This window comes from Crinia signifera, chromosome 1 (assembly GCF_055691185.1).
Source record: "Crinia signifera chromosome 1, ASM5569118v1, whole genome shotgun sequence".
In the NCBI taxonomy this organism is placed as follows: Eukaryota; Metazoa; Chordata; class Amphibia; order Anura; family Myobatrachidae; genus Crinia; species Crinia signifera.
This window is the reverse complement of record NC_139217.1, coordinates 303,763,727-303,785,732: the sequence shown is the minus strand read 5'-3', so window position 1 is coordinate 303,785,732 and position 22,006 is coordinate 303,763,727. Positions and strand designations below refer to the sequence as shown.

The following is a 22,006-nucleotide window of genomic DNA, read 5'->3' as shown; positions in this document are numbered from 1 at the left end:
CTGCGAATGAATGTCTTGCATAAACATCCATTCGCAGCCTATGGGGAGATACCCACATCATTTGATGATGTGGTGCGCACATGCAAATCTAAGACGTTCTCTGGTGTCGAAGGCTTGCGTGTGTCCTGACCGAGGACAGGGTGGGCAGCTGACATTCGGAGATGGGTCATTACCGTGGCAACACCCACTGTTTTCATGGGAACGCCCATGAAACGCTGGGTGTTCCCATGCGCGCATCCAATTACCCGCTGCCCCCCCACCCGCACTGGTGGGTGTGGGCGCATGGCGAATACTCTCTTTGCCATGGCTGCTCGCACCCAGGGCATGCACACACCCAGAAATGCGCAGTAAGTAAAAATTGAGCATCACTGCAAATTGGCAAAGTGCTGAGTGCCTGCTGTGTCTGTGAGTACACATACACATACACACCTTGGCAAGCTTTGGCAATACACAATATATTTGTTTAAAATTCACATCCCTTTTACAATTCTGTCACAATACATACTGACCAATTTAATCAAGGGTATTCTATTGTACAAATAACAATACTCTTTTCTACAAACATAGAGTGCTTGTGGGAATCTACACTACTGTACGTATTGTTTGTGTGTACAATCATTAATCTGCATTTGTTAACAGTTATGGTCCTCTGCAGACATTGTTCTCCTGATGGCATTTTGCTTTGGATTTTACAGCCAACTATTTTGCAGTAAACAAATATATTTCACTCAACACATTCTGCTTCAGTGAGAATAGAAAAGATTTGCAGAAGCAAATGTCTTTCTCAGAGCTTCATTGATTAATGACCCAGTGCAAAATCCAATAACAGGATTCATTCTTTGTCATGGACATGACCTTGTAACAAGTTGCTGTGTGCACAAGAAGCAGTGTGACATGTTTCACCAGTGTAGAGAATATGTTTATTTTTATACGAAAATAGTGAGAAATATGAACCATTGTTAGTAACTTGGTTTAGTGAGAGTTTTGTCATCAGTAGATCCTCGCAGTAGGCTGTGGGTTTATATTGGTATGGTAATTGGTAATGCCACATTCTGTAACCTAAATTCTCCATAATTCTTTCCTCATCTCATGATATTAACTCCAACATTGAGTTGCTATATGCATAATATCCCTACGTGATTTCCTAGTTACACAGTAGTTTACTTTTCATCATTAGGGATTCGGTGTGAAATACAGACGGTCAAAATCCTGAAGGTCATAATACCGACAACCATTGACCGACGGTCAAAATACCGACAAGGTCAAAATACCGACATTTAAAATACCGACATGGTCATAATACCGAAATTTAAAATGTACACAGGTCCAAAAGTATACACAAGTTATTCATATTTTGTTGGTCTGTTTGATGACTTAGGCCGACATGAAACCCGTATGAGTGTACCGCGTCCCCTCGCATGGCTCGCTGCCCTCACTACATTTTATTCTCCCTCCACGCCCTAGTGGATGGTAGGGCATGAAATGCCGCCTGTCGGCACATGTCGGTGCAACATGGACAGTCAAATGTAGTGCCGAGTCCCCTCGCATGGCTTGCTATGCTCGCCATACTGCGCTCGGCACACTATTATATTCCCCCTCCATGTCCCCTGGGATGGTAAAGTATGAACAAGTTAAATGTCGGTATTTTGCCTGTGTCAGTATTTTGACCGTGTCAGTATTTTAAATGTCGGTATTTTGACCTTGCCTGTATTTTGACCCTGTAGGTATTTTGACCGCCAGTCAATGGTTGTCGGTATTATGACCGTCGGGATTTTGACCGTCGGTAAATTGACTGCATCCCATCATTAGTACATGTATATAATTACATTACATAACCTGATTAAAGCTTTTACTAAAAAGACCCTACTGAAGGTTTCTCATATTTTTCCCTTAATGGTAAAATGGCAAGTGTGCTTCATCTAACATCATACGTGTGAGGTCCAGTAACTAACTAGGGTAGTGCTAGTGGTACCTGGCACACAGCGCATATGCAGTACATGTACACCAGGGGCACAGTATCTCCGGCAGCTCCCACAAGGCTGTGCAGCACTACTATGGTCTGTCTGTTGCTAGCTAGCAGCAGTGCCCCGCTTCTTCTCCCACTGATCACCTAGCTGGCAGCTGGTGGGGAGTAGCACTGCGGCTTCCCATCACAAGCTCTGCCCTTCCCTACTTCCACCTCTGTGGCCGCAGCATCTTGTGTGGGGTAGGTGTATTTCCTAGTGGGACAAAGGACCATCACATGAAATGGAGAGGAGCAAGGTCCAAACAAGATAGCCCAAATGGATCCCTGCGGGGTCACTCTGCTCAACACACTTTGGGCACCTGATTACTTAAGGCAATAGGTGGTGGCATGGATAGTTACAGAGCAGGCCTTGCTTCTCTCCACTAGGATTTAGCAGCTACTGTACCATCTTCTGAGAGACAGACATTAAGGCATCTCATCCCACCCCCAGCCAATATCCACAGTCCCCTGTGAGCAGCCATAGAGTTTTGTACATCAGGTTGTACAGCCCAGCCCCCATAACCAGCAGGTGTAGCAGTGCATGAACCCTACAGTAACTAACCCTACCCTCCGCAGTGTAATGTGTATTTATTCTATTGTGGGACCACAACCCTTCCCATTGTAGCCACACCCCTTTATATCTATATATTTGTCAAGTAGATGTCCATTCCAACATTTGCTCATTTGGGTCTGCATCTGTAGACTGGGTTGCATGCAGTCTGCCACCATAGGGAGGTGGCTTGAGCTGCACATTTCCCCTCCACTCTTCCTCCCCCTCCACTGGACATGCATAGCTATAGTACATACAAGGTACAGTAACCAAACAAAAAGTGTGCTAGCATGGATTAAAGATTAAAAGTGAGCATTTTTCTCTCTTTTATTCTGTGCAATAGGCCTGTGCATAATTGCATATACATATTTCATTGACCATTCAAAATATGGTGAAATTCATAAAGATCAATGTGAATATATAGGTAGATTTACCATGTAGACAAATAAAAAATGGTAATAAACTGAAATTGACCTTTAGCATCTGACATATACTTGCTCCTGAAAAATGATGCAAATTTGAGACTTATTGCAATGATTCTGTTCTTGTCTTTTTCCCAACTGCCAGATAACAGTGTTCCGGATGGGATCGGAAGGTCATCAAGACATAGATTTAGCAATCCTGACAGCTCTACTTAAAGGTATTTATGGGCAATATACATATACCAAAAAAATTAATTCAGTTTCTCAGACAAATGTGTTAATCTGCACATTTATGTTCATTGTTACAAATGCAGTTTCCGTTGTCATGTCATTATTTACAATAATAACAATAATGGCACATTGTGTTCAGGTTTTTTCTAGTGTTTTTATTAACACATGATTGCAGTGACTACATACAGTACAGCATATTATAAAGACACTTGAAGGAGACCTTTTGTCGAGTATTGATACCAATTCACATATCTGTTTTGGTGGAAACAGCATATTTTCCATCAGCTTTCACATCACATAAAACATTTTGAAACGTTTTGAAAAACTGTAATTTTAAATGGTATTTTAAACGGGTCTAGTGTTCATATTGCAGCAGATTACCATTTAAAAATACCGTTTAAGTACCATTCACATCACCAGTCAAGCCGTTTAACCTCTGAACACGTTTCTACCCACAGCTTATTTCCTGGTTCAGGGAAGGGACACAAGACAAGGGACAGCCTATCACAGTGCTCTAACCTTTATTTTTTACTAAATACCATTTCAGTGCCATTCAGACAGCACAAAAAACGGCTCTGAATTGGCTTTAAAATGGGTAGGACTCTGCTTTTTAAACGTGTTGAAATACCAGTTAACTTTAAATGGTATTTCAACTATGACACTTTCACACTGCAGCCTTAAACGTTTTAAAAGGCAAAAAAACGGCAATATACCGTTTTAAAAGTGTGATGTGAAAGCTACATAAATGTGTTCAGGTTTTTTCTAGTGTTTTTATTAACACATAATTGCAGTGACTACATACAGCATATTATAAAGACACTTGAAGGAGACCTTTTGTCGAGTATTGATATCAATTCACATATCGGTTTTGGTGGAAACAGCATATTTTCCATCTAAAAGTCTAATTGAATTAGCCTATTTAAGGTCATTTTTTTCTCGCCAGTCTAAAGCATTCCTGTCAACTCGTTTCATTTGTCAAAAGTCGAATATGTAGACTTTTTTTTGTCTAATTGTCTAAACTCTGTAATGTTAATCTGATTTAGCCAATTCAGTATCACATTGTCTAAATGGATCTAGAAAATGTGAACTAGATATTTTTGTCTGTCGGGACTAGTGTACAAAAATACCGTTCTCTCCCTTGCCACCAGTGTGCCTGATTTCAGTATCTGCTGGCTGCTGTTTGACACGTAAGCGTCTCAAATGCTCGTGTGTCCATTGCCGTGAATGGTGCGCACGAGTGTCTTCGATATGTGCACGCCCTGTTCGCCAGCTGGCGCTATCGCGGGTTGGCGGATGACACAATGGGAGCCACTCAGATGAGAGCGGCTCCATCTGCATATATATATGTATGTATATATATATATATATATATATTTATATATATGTATATATGTGTGTGTGTGTGTGTGTGTGTGTGTAACAACAAATATACAAGAGAAATCAGAGGCGCAAATGCTGATTATAGTCCCCAATGCTTAGTCCTCTTTCAATATAGAACGGCAAGCAGAAAAATAATCTGTAATTACATTTTTTGTTCTCTTTTGCACTCTTATCCCATAAATATGAATCGGCGTCTTCCCTTCACTAGATCCCGTATCCCACCCTTTTTTTATTCTAGAAGAAAAAAAGGAGTCGTGCTCCCACAGTGCAGTATCTTTAGTACATAAAATAATTTTTATTCACTCCAGCATTAAATTGGTTAAGGTCACGAACCACAATGAGCAGTATGACCTCACCGCAATTCAAACAGCATATATAAAATATTATAAAACTTCACTCCTGGATGGATGAATGGCTTAAACTCACCTACCGAGGCTGGCGGTATAAATCACCACAGTATTGACAGCATTAACTAGTGTGACCAACGGGTTTACAGATCTCACTGGTATCAAGCACTTCCACTCATAGGCCCTTATTCTAATCGGCTCGGTACGGCCCGCGTGCGGCCGTACCGCCGATGTTTTCTCTCTGCACATGCGCAGAGGTCACTCTGCGCATGTGCAGGGGAATTCTCCGTGTTAAAAATTTAGACGCCGCAAAGGGGGCGTATAGGGGCGTGAGGGGCTTCATCCCCTCATTTCCCTATGTGTACGCCCCGCGTTTCATGGGCGTTCCCATGCAAACGCGGGGCGTACGCATGGTAATGAGGGCATGACGCCACTCATGGGGGCGGAAAGCTGACGTCGGCGGATGTCAGCTTTCAGCCCCCATACAAGCTACCACACGGACGATTGTCCGTGTGGTCTCAGCTTGCGGGAGCTGCCGCGGCGTGCGGTCCTGCCTTCGATGGTCGTCGACCATCGAATGCAGGGGGCAGCTCCCAGCATGGTGGAGGCGTACGCCTCCACCATTTTCGTGCGGTTCGCCAGCCGTCCGTGTACGGACGGCCGTGGCGAACCGTATGGTGGGCGGGGATTCGTCTGGTGCGGTCGGAGCCGCATATGCGGCTCGACCGCACCAACCAGAATAAGGGCCATAGTCACGTCACGTCAAAATGCTAGGACACGAGTTTTGAATGGATTAAATATCAAACTGGAGGAAAATATTCTGCCAGTTTACTGATTTACATTTGCTCATCTGGCAGAATATTTTCCGCCTCCGTCTGACAGTGAATATACCCCAAAGTTCATATCAGGGCTGGACTGGCCATCTGGCACTTCTGGCAAGTGCCAGAAGGGCCGATTTTCGTCATTCGTTTACATGCTGAACTGACAGTCATGCCATTTTCAGCTGGTCTGAGCAGCGCTCGTCTAGGGGGCGGTATGGTGGAGCAGAGAAGACTTGGAAAGAGGCGGAGGGAGCTGAGCGGCATTTGCATAGGCTCCGCCTATTTCTATGACACTCACAGTGACATACTGTGAGATAGAGTCGTGCCTCGCGCTGGGAGGAGGAAGGGACAGTGTGTCGTGTGCCTCCCTCCAGCTCCTCCTGTGGTGCTTGCTGCGTGACGACGGTCGCGCCGCGGCATGAGTATGAGCCTGATGGGACCGCTGAGTGACTTGTGTTATGCAGTGCAGTATTCCCGCTGGGCAGTACAGTAGGCTGCGCAGCCCGGCCGGAAGCCCTGACCCGACCCTGCAACTCCGACTGCATCCCTGTGTCTCTGTGCCCTCCACTCTCACCTGCCTGGGCAGCGCAGCACCCAGTCCCAGGTATTACTAACACAGGCCCCACTGGAGGAGAGGACTGGCCTGGACTGAGCCTGGCCTGGCCTGGCTCCTGAGACCTCTGCTCTGACCAGTTGTCTTCTTCTGCCAACTGCCTTCCTGCCCATTTGGACCTGTCTTGGACAGGCTGCTTGATAATAAACATGATGATTCTGAGTGAGTCCTGACTGTCCCTGTCTGAGCCCTACTATACAAGCATGTAATCCCCCATGGCATCAAGCATGAAGGCCCTGGCATCGAGCAGGAAACCCCTGGCAAGGACTTACGTGCTGGCTGCAAAGAAATTGGCTGATGTCAGAGGTCATACCAAAAAAAATGGCTGGTCCCACCTGTGTTTTTCCCAGAAACTCCCAGGAAATGACAAGGTGCCACCCCAAAATGCCGGCCATATGTAATTCTTCCTTTATATGACCAGCATGGAAAAGCCGATGCTGGCTTTTATCGCAACGAGACCATACATATGCACACTATGATCCTTGCGCATGCGCATTCCATCGATAATCGCTCAGGCTGCAAATTCACAACCCAGCGATAGGTTTTGAATTAGACCCTCTATTTACCCTGGACATGTGGGAGGTTGTCCGAGATGGCCCCTAAGCATATTTTTTGGGTTCATTTAAATACATTTGAAAATAACTTTTTCTAAAAATATTCTTTCAATTAAGTTTGATCCCTGGAAGAATATGCTGTCAATTATTAATGTAATTTTGATATATTTATTATATCCTTGCTTTCGAATATTGCATAAGGTAACTATAATAATATAACTGAATGGAAAACAAAATGAGTCTGCTTTCTTCGGCACACAGTACTCCTGATGTTGTTAGATCTGACCAAATAAAACAGAAATGACCTTTTGTTTCTACATTTTATTTATGTGATGTATCTTGCTGCTAATTCCACTTATCCTTCAAAATGTAATGCTTATCGAGTCTTCGTGTAAGTCTGTAATAACAGATGGATTTGTGCTTCCAGTCATGACAGCTTTACTGTGATAAACCAAGGAAACTGTTAGAAATCACTCTGCACTAGAAATAGATATGGTAATAATGGGCAACGGATGATTACAGAGGGCATCGGGGAGATCCCCTGATAATAAGAATTTGTAGCAGTGTGTGGATGTCTCTAAGGTAACGGCATCTTTTTTTGCTATTTTTTTTTAGCATCACATAATATGAAAAGACAGAGATATAAGAAAACAAAGCATAGTACATAAAAAGTGCAATCTACATAAGTATAATTGAACGATGTTTGTGTGTGTGTGTATGGATGTTCCACGATAACTCTCGAACACTTTAACTAATCATCATCAAAATTTGCACACTAACTTATCATTTTAAGGGATGATCTAACTTCGAAGAGGGGTTTAATCGGACGACCCCTTAAGGGTGGTGTCAAAAGGGTCCATGCTATTTCTGTTTTTTTTGTCATGCATTGTGATGTCGTTGGAAAGCTTATGACTGTTTGAATACAACACAATATACAGACTCCCTTAAGTGGACCCTTAAAGGCCTATAAGGTTCAATAATTGAAAACATTTTTACTTTCCAACTCTTTTGACAAACTAAAATTAATAAGTGACTCATCGGCAAAGTGGTCTGTCAATCTAACACTGTAGCTATCGTTGTGAAATCCATGTGAGAGCGATACCCAGTGAGTTTTTTCTCTTGATTGTTTGCTTATTCATTGAGGGTTTATGTGATCTTCTGTACCTGCTGCAGCAGCTGCTGCCCTGCTGTGGTTAGGAAGGTAAGGTGGATAGATAGACTTGCTCTGGCTGCTGCAGCAGCTCCTGCCCTTCTGTGGTTGGGAAGGGAAGGTGGCTAATTGGAGACCTGCTCTGGTTGCTGCGGCAGCTTCTGCCATGCTGTGGTTGGGAAGGGAAGGTGGCTAATTGGAGACCTGCTCTGGCTGCTGCGGCAGCTTCTGCCCTGCTGTAGTTGGTTAGGGTTGGTGGAAAAATAATTGCATGGGGACACTATAAGCAAACTGACTCTACTTTTTTAGCCACTCAACCAAAAAATACAGTAGATAGTATCCATGCTGCTATCTGGAATCTGACACTACAAGAATGGTGGAGCTTGAAAGCATACTAATGATTCCAAAGCTATAGTCATGGTTCAACAAAATGCTTTTGAGAAACAGGAGCACACTATCAATGTGATGTCAGAGAAGTTGGACAACCTTGAGAACAGCCCTCTACAATACTTTGTGATTCTGGAGAACTTAAAAGGCCCCGATCACCTGGAATTTCTCAGGATTTGATCCTTGTCCTCAAGGTCCTAATGACTTCTGTGATAGTTAACTGAGCCCAGAGAGAAATAATGCTGCATGCTTTCTATGCTCAGTTATTGCTACATGTATGGACTTTAAAGATAAAGAGAATTTATGACAGGCCTAAAACAAAACACACCAGGTACATCAAGGCCTGGATCGGGTTGGGATCATTTGGTCTATTGCATTATGGTCGAAAGTCATTAGGTCGAATCCATTAGGTCGACATGCTAAAAGGTCGACATGACTCTAGGTCGACATGGGAAAATGTCGACATGATTCTAGGTCGAAAGGTCATTAGTTCGACAGGTCATTAGTTCGACAAGGTCATTAGTTCGACATTGTCTATGTCGACATTCACAAGGTCGACATGGGGTTTTTCACTGTTTTTTTTACCTGAATGTTAACACAGTCGACATGGACACAGTTTAAAGTGCACTGCATCCCCTCGCATCGCTCGCTGCGCTCGCGATGCGTCGGGCACGGTTCCTCGCTACGCTCGGCACACTATTTTATTCTCCCACCACGCCCTAGTGGATGGTAGGGCATGAAATACCGCCTGTCGGCACATGTTGGCTCAAAAAACAGTGAAAAACTCCATGTCGACCTTGTGAATGTCGACATAGACAATGTCGAACTAATGACCTTGTCGAACTAATGACCTGTCGAACTAATGACCTTTCGAACTAGAATCATGTCGACCTTTTCCCATGTCGACCTAGAGTCATGTCGACCTTTTAGCATGTCGACCTAATGGATTCGACCTAATGACTGTTGACCATAATGCAGTAGACCAAATGACCGCATCCCCCTGGATTTAATAAATGGGCATCCCACTGCAGCTTTTGGGACTGATTCTGGTTCATTTGAAAAAGCAAATTCTCTCTCTAATGGACAAAACCCTGTGCACTGCAGGGGGGCAGATGTAACATGTGCAGAGAGAGTTAGATTTGGGTGAGTTATTTTGTTTCTGTGCAAGGAAAATACTACAGTTGGACTCTGCAGATAGGGACATTAAGGAGCCCCTGGCTTAGGGGGTGTATTTTGGCCCCATTTACCAAGAAAAGTGCTGTGTGGAGATACATTTTAATTCTCATATATAATATGAGGTACAGAAAACACTTTTAGATCCAGACAGCAGATATTTGTTATTGCATGATGTATATCATGCTTTATGCTGTTAAACATCTTTGCTCTTACATGCCCAACCAATCCTTTCACAGAAATGTTTTCACTTATACTACTTTCAGACCGCAAATGCCGTGTCGCACACGGGATTAGGACACGGGTCCCATCCCCAGAGCAACACGGCAATGCGGTCTGAAAGTTCCGACACCGACACGGCATATTGCAGTGTCGGTGACGTCACTTGGGGCGGTGCTGGGCGGCGGCGCGTCATCGGGGGCTCGGGAGGAGGCAGTACTTGGAGCTGACAGTGCTGCCTCCTCCATACTGTGAACGGGACACGGGTCGCTCGACCCAGGCACCCGTTCACACCGCAGTTGACACGGGTCATAGCCGTGTTCAACCCTGGTCAATACCAGGGTTGAATAGCCGTGTTGCTCGACCCGTGTTGCCCTTTTCAGACCGCACCGTGACCCGTGTTTAGGCCCCGCGAACACGGCAATATGCCGTGTTCGGAGTGCGGTCTGAAAGCGGTATTATTAGAGTCTCATACTCCTAACATTATTATAGATATGTCCTTGTATTTGCATCCTTATCACATGCCCTGGGCATGTTTGTTTTTAATTTTTTTCTAAATTTGTTTATTATTTCCAGAAAACAAGGTTTTCTTTTCAAAATGGACTGGCTGAAGTATTCACTTCATAAAGATGCCAGGGTTCAGAAATGTTTCGAGTTATTGGAATGTTTAGTGGCTACTTGACCAAACTCTATACATTTACATGTTAAAACTCATATTCAACATAAGGTTGATATGAAATCAGAAATGTTGAAGATGAATCTATTCAGTTGTAGTGACTTGGGGGCAGATTTATTAAGCTTGGAGAAGAGATAAACTGTAGATAAAGCGGAGAAAAGGTAAAAGAAGATAAAGCACCAGCCAATCAACTCCCAACTGTCTTTTTCAAACTCAGCTGATTGGCTGTGCTTTATCTCCTTTTACCTTTTCTCCGCTTTATCTCCAGTTTATCTCTTCTTCAAGCTTAATAAATCTGCCCCTTAATGTCTTGTGTATGGGTTAGGGGCCACTCCCTTGGAGAGGTCTGTCATTTCCTCATCTCACCTTTTCCTTCCCTTTTTATTGTTTTTTTTTTTTCTTTTTTTCTGGTTGAATTAATGGAGATGCTCCTTTATTTCTAGTACTTTTTAGGCTTCTAGGTTGCATTGCTGACCCATTTCCTCCTATTTATCTAGGCTGCATTTTGTGGGCCAATCTGGAATGATTTTTTAAAGCGGCATTCGTTTACAAGACAAAAACAGCCTGCTTTTGCTATGCGAAAGATTGCTGCTTTAAAGAACTGTACACTATCGACCAGCGTCCGCACCTACAGCAAACTCAGACCCTATGCCATATGCTCCAATGTCTTCTCTTCTTTTCTGTGATCACAACTGTACACTTGTATTTTGTAATATGCACAATAAAAACATGTTTGGAAAGTAAATCAAAGCAGTATTGCACTCAGTTCTGAAAAAACCTGAAAGTATAATTTTAAGTAATTATCTCAAGCTTTACATAAATATAAATATACATGTATATATAATATATTTTTGCAAAATTACAACTTTAGACTCTACTGTCTTGATTACATGAGTACAGATACAGGTGCTGGATACACTGAGATGATGAAATGTTTTAAAACTGTTATTTACATTAAAGTTGCTGTTTTCATCCATTGCTAGGTGCCAACGCCTCTGCTCCTGATCAGCTGAGTCTTGCATTAGCCTGGAACAGAGTGGATATTGCTCGGAGCCAGATCTTTATTTATGGACAACAGTGGCCGGTACATTTCTGTGCATAAGCATGTTATTAGTTAAAAACAAAAAATTTTATGCATCCTTAACAAGTACCATCTGGAAGTTTGTGCAGTGGAATCACCCCTGTATGACTTACTATCACTTCTGAATGTATACTGTATATCTCGTAATGGTCTAAAATACCTCTTTTAGTCAAAAGGGAACTGCATGATATTTAGTAAACAATATATGAGGAGCAGGAAGGAAACATAATGACAGATAAATATTGTTTAGGAAACTATAAATCTACTCAGGAAATGGTTAAGTCAATAAAAATGGTTAGGTTTATTGATCAATAAAGTATGCAAAAGATATCAGGTGACTGTATAACAGTAGCAACAAATTAATCGCGTGGAGTATAAATGAATGGACCCTATATACTTAGCGATGTTACTTAATTTACATAACTCAGAAAATGCCCCTACATCGCTGTGTGTGTAGGGGCCATAGCAATAGAGATGCGTGACCCCGCACGTCACTATCTCCCAACTAGTAATAATGAGCATGCTGTTTATTAATCGGTCAGGGCCAGTGTTCTCACCAGAGTGTGTGCTGTGTGCTGAGCAATCATGCTGAGGGTTCTGAGCGAACTAGCATCACTTAAAATGATCAGAGGGCCGCAAAATGGGTAGGGCCCACAAGAGCAGTTTGAGTACTAGAGTGAAAACAGTGGCTCGCTGCTTTACATTCATGTTTTTCGGTATAATAGTTATTATCAAGGATGCAATCTGCATAAACTCTGCTCTTTTGAGAATCACCATTCATTTCTCTTTATTTTTTCTCACTTTACCAAATTGCATAAAATGTTGGTGCTATATACAGTTAATGATAAATAACACACAATATAAGACATAAGGGGTGAAATGTAATAGGATGAGAGATACAGAACGTGAGAGACTTGGTAAGAAATCTCCAGGGTTTTGTTTTTTTTAAAGCGGCAATCATTTACACTGCAACACCAGTTTGATTTTGAAGTGTAAATGATTGCCGCTTTAAAATGTATTAATCATTTTGGATTTCAACATTTGCAAATGAAGTAAATAGATACATTTATTTATACAAAAAGATTATCTGCTAATGCTGAGTTTTATTATATATTTATTGGGAAATTATTACTAGAGGGCTCATTTACTGTTTGTGCTACATTAAGCCACAACAACCAGTCAGATGATTACATTATTTTTTTTTTTTACTTGCAATCCATACACAAAAGCTAAAAAATATAAAATATTCTTGGTATATTGAAAGGAGAGAGCATCACAACAAACATACAATAGTCTTGCTTAATCTCATTACACTACAGCAGGGGTGGCCAACCCGCGGCTCTCGAGCCGCATGCAGCTTGCCCCCTGCTGAAGTGCGGCTCTCCTGCTGCCCGCCGTCCATCCCCCCCGTCCCCAACTTCCCTAACTTCCCTTGTCCTGAGGGGAGGAAAGCGTGCATCGCGCATCTCTCCTACCCCTCACTGTGCATCCTTGTGACTGCGTTGTCCGCCAATCAGAGCTCGCGGGCCGGCATCCAATCAGGAGCCAGCCTGCGAGCTTTGATTGATGGATGGCCCAGTCACAGGGAAGTGAGGGGGGAAGGAGATGCGCGGTGTGCTGTGCTGTGCTCTCCTACCCTCGTGGACAAGGCTGCAGGGGGACGCAAGTCTGTCCTCTCCCCGCCCGGCAGCAGCAGCAGCAACAACGGTGAGTGCTGCTGCTGGTAAATTAGCACTGTGGGGGCAATGCAGACGGTGGCACTGTGGGGGCATAGCATCTTTTTGGCACTGTGGGGGCAATGCAGATGGTGGCACTGTGGGGGCAATGCAGATGGTGGCACTGTGGGGGCAATGCAGACAGTGGCACTGTGGGGGCAATGCAGATGGTGGCACTGTGGGGGCAATGCAGATGGTGGCACTGTGGGGGCAATGCAGATGGTGGCACTGTGGGGGCAATGCAGATGGTGGCACTGTGGGGGCAATGCAGATGGCACTGTGGGGGCAATGAAGATGGTGGCACTGTGGGGGCATAGCAGCTTTCTGGCACCGTGGGAGCATACTCGGCACCATGGGAGCATATGTGTATCTGGCACTATTGGAGGCATATGTGTATTACACCCACCGCAGGGGTCCAAATAGACCACGCCCCTTTTTTGGCGCGCGCATGTTGTTGGCTCTTTAGCTTGAATAAAGATATTTTTTGGCTCTTTAACTCTGACAGGTTGGCCACCCCTGCACTACAGTATATGGAGAGGAGGCAATTATGGAGCAATCAGTGGAAATTAACTACTGGCTGTTGGCCCACTCTCCCAGAATTTCTATTAGACTTCAGGTAGAGTGGACATACCCGCTACCACTTCTCCTGGAATCTGGGTGGAGGGCATGATGACGTCAATAGCTATGATTTGTGTCACTTTAACTCCAACCCTGTGATGTAATGTAGCAGTATGATCTATGAGAGTTATTCATTACATTTATAATTATATATTCTGTTTATTTTATATCAATTAGGTGGGATCCCTGGAGCAGGCAATGCTGGATGCCTTGGTGCTGGATAGAGTAGATTTTGTGAAGTTACTTATAGAGAATGGAGTCAGCATGCACCGATTTCTCACCCTCTCCAGGCTAGAGGAGTTATACAACACGGTAAGCAAACAGAAATGTAATCACCTAACATGCTGTTTAGGATTCAATTTAGTCATTTGTAAAACCATGCTATTCATGGAAGTGAGTGAAAGATGCACCCAACCTGTTAGTTACATGGCAACAGCTGTAAACATTTTGGACTTTGACACCATTCGACGAACAAATATAAATGTCACTTTTATAGTCCATAATTTTACATTCAATGATTTGAAAATGTATGGTTAAAAGGTATTCAAAAAACAATAAGGCAGTATAGATTGTAAGCTTGCAGCAGGGCCCTCCAACCTCTATGTCTGTCTGTTTTACCCAGTTTGTTCTTTCAGTGTTGTCATCAGTTGTAAAGCATAACGGAATCTGCTGCGCTATATAAGAAACTGTAAATAAAAAATAAAATATATAAGTGGTTTTAAAATAATAGATAAAAATACAAACAGCCTAAATGCAAGGTGTCACCATACAACACATCAGAGCCATGTGTTTCCTGACACTTGTAGTGTTACAAGTGTGTGCTCAATTAACAAAATAAAACCAGCCAAATAGGACTGTACCTAGTATAGTTGTTATACTGTACCTCCCATAATAAGAGACAGTTTTTTTAATTATTAGGGGAGCTCTTGTTACCCCCTCCCGCATATCACTGAAAAATGTAAAGCATACAGTATACATTGTGGTGGCAGCGGCAGAACAACATTAAAATAACATATATATACTGTTTGACCCAGGGGCGTAGTGAGGGTGGAGCCATACCGTTGCTCCGGGCGCCATGTCCCCTAGCTACTGCTCTGGTTTGACCACATGCAGGTTTTTTTGTAACTTACATTTAAGATTGCACTAGTTAATATAATTTGTATTTTATATTTGTGTTTGCTTTTAATTACATTTCATATGGTAAATTAAAAGTTCATATTTATTAATAGCTGTCAAGACAGTATTCTCTGTTGTGATGCTTCATTATATTATTATGTTGCATATAAATAGGATAATACCAAAGTCACATTTTCTGCTAACACTGTAAATCCATATTTCTATTCCATCTCTCTGCAATTTGGTGGCATGAGTATACATACTTGTTGTTAATAATGATAGTGAAGTACAGCTGAATGCATCCAGAGATGTGTCTGACTGAACATGTGCATGCAAATGCATTTAGTATTGTGTTTGGTTAGGGCTGGAATGAATACAACGCTACAGAAGCCCATAGTGTCTCATTGCAGTAACATAGTGTGTGAATCATTCAGAGGTGGGCGCAAGTGCCCAATGGTTCTGCACAGGTGTTCACATGTGGGCTGTGATAGAGGGAATTAGTATCAGCAGTGGCCATGTTGGGAACAGAGCTGCAGTTGCAATTGAGATGCTCGGTATTTTGGGAATGTACTGGATGTTCTTAGGCTGTCTCTAAGAAGGTGAATATTTAGACATACAGAGAATGTCCATCCTATAGGCATGTTATAGGAATGTTGTGGATGTGTGGTTGCAAACTCTTAATTACTAACATTGAATGCCATAACCTATAGCTAACATGGGGCTTGTACAAGATACACTGGTGTGACTGATGGTTGCATCTGAAGAGAAACCAAGTGGTATTTCAGCATTCAAATATGCTTGAAACTGGTCTTAAGGTGCCCATACACGGTGCGACAGGCCAATACGGTGAGATGCGCGCTCCCATGCACATCCCATCGCACAGCACATAAAGTCTGTGCTGCCCTTGCTTTTAGTACTAGATTTCATCGTATCTAGTACAAAAAGCACATTGCTAAGTATTATTTTTGTACTAGATGCTATGCAATCTAGTACTAAAAGCACGGAGTTCATCGCACCGTGTGTGGGCACCCATAGTCCTTGCCCATTCAGATGCACCGCTATATACCAGAGAAGGGATTGCAGTGGCATTAGCTTAAAGTTGCACAGACATCACCATCAGATGATGCACAAATGGACGCATCAGTGTCTAACACAGAATCAGCCCATATTTATGTAAATCTGCATTTCACAAAACATATACTGTGTACGGTAAACTCCTCAGTAGATCCTAACATCCTCTTTGTAGTGTGGTTTGGGTAAAAGTATGGACACAAATAGCAAAATAAAACTGTAGAAACTGAAATTCATGCAATTGATCTTGACAGTGCATAGCATAGCACAGCTGGGCATGTCAATACAGCTACAGTGCAGCAGCGACAGTTAATTTCATTTGCTTTTAGTATACTAATTATTGACCACTGTGAGAAGTGAGGTGTCCTTGTTCTGCAAGAACTATCGCTTTTTTGTCATTATTAGGATTGCTACTTTGAACAGACATAGCAGAAAATCGAGCCCTGGTTGGGTAAATGAGTTGGGCAATTGACATCCTTAAATGGCATAAATAAATTTCATGAAGCATTAACAGTAGCATCATCACCTCAAAATCAAAAGGCCTTTGTTGAGGTCAGTAACAAACAACTACAGGCACAAACAATAGCAGCATCTGGGCAAGTTTTAAGGCATACTGTATAAGGCAAATGAAACAATGAGTGATATTCTTGTTTAACTCGTTACGAATGATAAATGGTGCTACTGTAAATGTTTGAACAATGACAATAAGAAAATGACTAATTTCTGTGGTCACTAATGTAGACACACCCCATTTGTAAATGTTAACCTCTTTAAAAGACAATAGTGTTGATGTTTGGGTAGGCAAACCAAAAAAGGGTGCAGGTATACTTTAGATATATTACTATACATATAAAATAATACAATACATATATTACTATACATATAAAATAATACAATACATAATACCAGGCAGGGGCGGATCCAGGATAAAATAACAGGGGGGGCACCATGATAAAAGAAGGTTTAGGTGGGGGAGGGGCGGTGTTAGTGGTGCCAGTGTACATGCTAAGAGAGCGGCAGAGAGAAAGTGGGAATGGGATTAAAAATAGGCCCTGGCATTTAAAGTACGCAGGCCCACCATGGTGACAACAGTGAAGGATGTAGTTGTGCATGCGCCGAAGGCGCGCTCCGGAAAATGGTGTCCTTGAGTGTAGTGTACAACACCATATACAACTTCTACACATTATGCATCAAAATACTAGACTCCATTATACTTACCCCTTACACATGATGCCAAATGGAATGAGCCAAAATTCACATAATGCCACATGGATTGAGCCAAAATTTACATAATAACACATGGATTGAGCCAAAATTCACATAATGCCACACGGATTGAGCCAAAATTCACATAATGCCACACGGATTGAGCCAAAATTCACATAATGCCACATGGATTGAGCCAAAATTCACATAATTCCACACGGATTGAGCCAAAATTCACATAATGCCACACAGATTAAGCCAAAATTCACAATACGCTTCATAAACAGGGACATTGTCCACCAAAGGCGCGCATTAAACATTTACACCATAATGTCCATTACATGTTAAGTTACACGCCATTATGTCCATTAAGTATTATGCCAAACACCATAATGCCTATTAAAAATTATGCTACATAAGTGTTGCTTATCTACATGCTCATTGCCAAGGGTTCCATGCTCATTGCCAGAGGTTCCATGCTCGTTGCCATGTGGGATTACATGCTCATTGCCATGGGGGAATACATGCTCGGGGTAAATGGGGGACAGCCGCAGCCGGGCAGAAGAGATAGCCACTGACAGTGGCAGAGCCTGGCTGTATTCAGAGCACTGCAGGTCCCGGCTATTTGAAATATGTCTTTCACACCAGAAAATGCATTCCCAGGTTGGCCCCTTTTACACCAGCCTAGTCCCTGCATTTTCTGGTGTGAGAGGGAGAGAAAAAAAACCACCCCCCCCCCCCCCCCCTTTAACCAGTTTTCTCATTTAACCGGCTATATCTTTGGAACCAACTGACCCATTTACATAACACAAGTATCATATTGAAGAACTTTTGAGTGGGCTTAGAATGATTTTGGCCCAAAGAACATGAACAGCCATGAAATTACATTTCAAAAATAAAAAAATCTGTTTACACACAATATCTCTGGAAGCGATTGACCGATATGGACCGGCCTGGTATCTTATTGAAGGCCCAGCGATTTGGAATTGAATGATATCAACCATAAGCTTCTGTGATGCTAGGGTGGGAACTGGCAGCCGTCTAAACCAGGTGGGGGTCGGAATTGACGGGTCCCATATTATCCTATGGGGAAAAACGTTACAGCTTTGCCAGGCGATATCTCCGGTTCCCGGGGGGCTAGAGACATGGGGCTGGGCTCGTTGGAAAGCCCTGGTCCTCAGCTACTAAATGAAATGACAGGGGGGGCACGTGCCCAGGTGCCCCCCCCCCCCTGAATCCGCCACTGATACCAGGTACTGTAAGTAAAGAAGTATATGATAATCGGTCACTTAGTTGGTCATTTTCTCTAGTCATCCTCCAATATACTGCTGCTTCATATGATAATTAAAATCATATTATTAGTATTACATTGCCTGCTAGAGCCAACAGTCATTATGATAATTGTGAGTTATAGTAAATAGCCATCAATTTGTATTCTTGGTAATCAGAATCACTTTATTGGCCATGTACTGTATACTCTCGTATAATAGGATTTTTTGTGGATACAGTGCAGCTTCAAGCATGGTACAAGAGGGATAACAGGACGTACATACATTGCATCAGTTGCGCATACAAAAGACAATTCACATGTTAAGATTTGAAAGGTTAGATAGAGCAGTTAAGTGTTTAGATTAGCAGTATCATAGAGTACATTGTTCAATAGCTGAATAGCTATCGGGAAGATGCTTTTTGTGGTTTTTGACGACTTGGCAGGAATAGACCTGAAGCGTCTACCTGATGGGAGAATATCAAACAAGTTATGGCCAGGGTGGAGTTTGTCCACCACGATCTTCCCAGCTCGCTTCTTGACCCTACTTAAGTATTGTTCCCTTACAGGCTTCGTTTGTCAGATTCACATACCAGAATGTAATAGAGGAGCATAGATCGGACTCCACGATAGCAGTGTAAAAGAGCTGCAGCAGCTCCTGCGGAATGTTGGTTTTTTTCAGTTGCCTCAGAAAGAACAGTCTTTCTGGGCCTTTTTGACAATGGAAGTTATGTTGGGCTCCCATCAATAAGAATCCGCAGAGTCCTCAATTGTGTGCTCAATTAACAAAATAAAGCCAGCCAAATAGGACTGTACCTGGTATAGTTGTTATACTGTACCTCAACCATGCTATGGAATCAACAACACACACCATATAACACTACTGTAATTGCAGTGCTAGATGCATAGGAATGGAGTAATTTTCTCCAATATCTATGGTTCTTCCACCAACTATAGTGTCACCAGTCCTGGAAACAATAGCTCTGCGATATCCTTACGGAGATAAATAATCTTTCCACTGTGGTCTTACATTTCTTCCTATAAATGTGATATGACCTTGTTCTCTATATTTTGATGAGCAGCTATTTTAAGGTGTGTACACACAGTTAGATGTGGAATTTGATTTAATTTTGATTTGATACACTGTTCGATTTGATGTGTAATTCGATTCGATTTCTACTTTATAGTCTTGCCTGGCAAGACTAGTTTTCTTTTTGATTTCCACTAAATGTGAATGTGCATCGGGATCGAATGCTGCTAAAAGCATTTAATTTTGATTTGATTTCCATTTGATATAGTAAAATTTTAATCAGTGGCATAACTACTGTAAGGCTGCCCCAGCAGCCGCTTAGGGGGGGGGGGCAGCAGCAGGGTCTGTGTGGGCGCCAACACCTGCTTCACGCATTGACCTGCCGCTGCCCACTGGCTGAGCACTGGAGGAGAGTCAGCCGCTGTGCGTGTGGGGCCATGGCAGAGAGGTCAAATTCCCCCACTGATTCAATTGACTGTACACAGAGCCGGCTATTGGCTACTGTGTACAGGATGGGCGTGCTAGGGCGGCCTGGGATGCGTCGGAGCCAAGGCAAACAGCAGTGTATTCTGGTCTCTCTTCCTCTCTCCTGCTTCAGCTTCTTCGTTATGCGTGTGATGTCATCACGTCACACACTGGGGAAACATGCTGGAGAGGAGCCTGGAGGGGGGGGGACACAAACTTTTTGGCAGGGGGGAGCAAAATGTATAGTTACGCCACTGAATTCAATGTTATATCTAACCACGGTAAACAGCATTAGAGTCTGTGAGCAAGACTGGACCATTCAAATAATCATTATTATTATTATTATTATCATGTATGTTTTACATACTGGTGTTCAGATATTTTCAGTGTGTTTCAATTTTACTATATTTCAGAGACATGGGCCATCAAATACCTTATACCATTTGGTTAGGGACGTCAAAAAGGTAAGAGCTAGTTATCAAGAAAAGGAAGGTAATGTTAATCAATGTTTCTAGAACTTAGATACTCTCTCTTTTGCATGAGCTTTTCTGACACGTGTACTTGTGTTTTTATTTTCCTTGTTTATCGCCTCACTTTATCAGCATTCAACTCATTCACCATTTATGTTTTTAGTTTTAGGGGTATATCATTGTATGTATCAAGATTATTATTTGCGGCATACCAGTTATCAGAAAAAAAAAAAAAGAATTAACTAAATTTTTAGCAAAGGTTTGTGAAAGGTTTTTCAAATTGGTAAATGAAGTTTATCAATTAGTTTTAATATATTTGTATGAAAAAATGGCAAGCCAAAATATATTTTTAAGCATAAACATTACTCGTTAATAATGGGTAAAACCAGCAAAACTGTAACTCTTGTCAACAGCAAAGTGTCGGGTAAGGGTGAAATGTGCAGCTAGCCCTAGCTAATGTTGCAGCAAGATATGCAGTCAGTACAGTGGTGAAACTGATCTTTTTGAAAATCTTGATACATATTACCCTGCGCTGTACTCACAAATTCACCTCCAACCAGATTTGTATGTTCTGTCTTAGTGCAAATAGATGCTTATAACAAAAATATTTGGTAGTGAATCTACAATATACACACTATATAAATATACTGTATGCGTATATATATATACTGTATGCGTATATATATATATATATATATATATATATATATATATATATATATATATATATATATATAAAAGCGCACTCACCAGGCTTCCACTTTAGCAAGAAAAAAACGAGTCCATTAATAAGTCAGCATATTTAAAGTACAGTAGTCGACACTGTGGCCAACTGCATGCCCTTTGTAAAGACCAGGAATGGGAGAAGTCAGCATCAGCAGATCTGCTGACTTCTCCCATGCCTGGTCTTGACAAAAGGCTTTTAATATGCTGACTTATTAAATGACTTTTTTTCTTGCTAAAGTGGAAGAATGGTGAGTTCTCTTTTATTTTTCTTATAAACTATAGGCCCTTTTCTTATTGGATTGGCAGCCTTAGACTTGCACCCCAGCGGTTGGACCTGTGGATTGTGAGTGCCATATCTAAACCTACTATATATATATATATATATATATATATATATATATAAGCCGTGGGCTAGGCACTCCCGGTAATGGATAGTATCTTGCGGCCGGTGCCTTCACAATAGTGGATACAATCAGATGAAGGGTGCGGCACTCAGTCGACTTGTAAAGCGTCAGAAATAATCACACAACACACTGGTTGCTTAAGTTAAGCAACCAGTGTGTTAATAATCACACAACACACTGGTTGCTTAAGTTAAGCAACCAGTGTGTTGTGTGATTATTTCTGACGCTTTACAAGTCGACTGAGTGCCGCACCCTTCATCTGATTATATATATATATATATATATATATATATAAAAATTAATAAATGT

The 22,006-nt window shown here is 42.1% G+C and overlaps 1 protein-coding gene across 8 annotated transcripts in view; it reads left to right on the top strand.

Annotated features, from left to right (window-relative positions):
• TRPM3 (transient receptor potential cation channel subfamily M member 3) overlaps window positions 1–22,006 on the top strand; it is a 637,712-nt gene that overhangs the window by 506,653 nt on the left and 109,053 nt on the right. For all 8 annotated transcript variants that reach the window (XM_083186086.1, XM_083186082.1, XM_083186083.1 and 5 more), the window contains exons 9-12: window positions 3,123–3,195; window positions 11,512–11,612; window positions 14,120–14,254; window positions 20,511–20,561. In XM_083186086.1, the coding sequence (XP_083042212.1) occupies window positions 3,123–3,195; window positions 11,512–11,612; window positions 14,120–14,254; window positions 20,511–20,561 (360 nt within the window). The remainder of the gene's footprint in view (window positions 1–3,122; window positions 3,196–11,511; window positions 11,613–14,119; window positions 14,255–20,510; window positions 20,562–22,006) is intronic.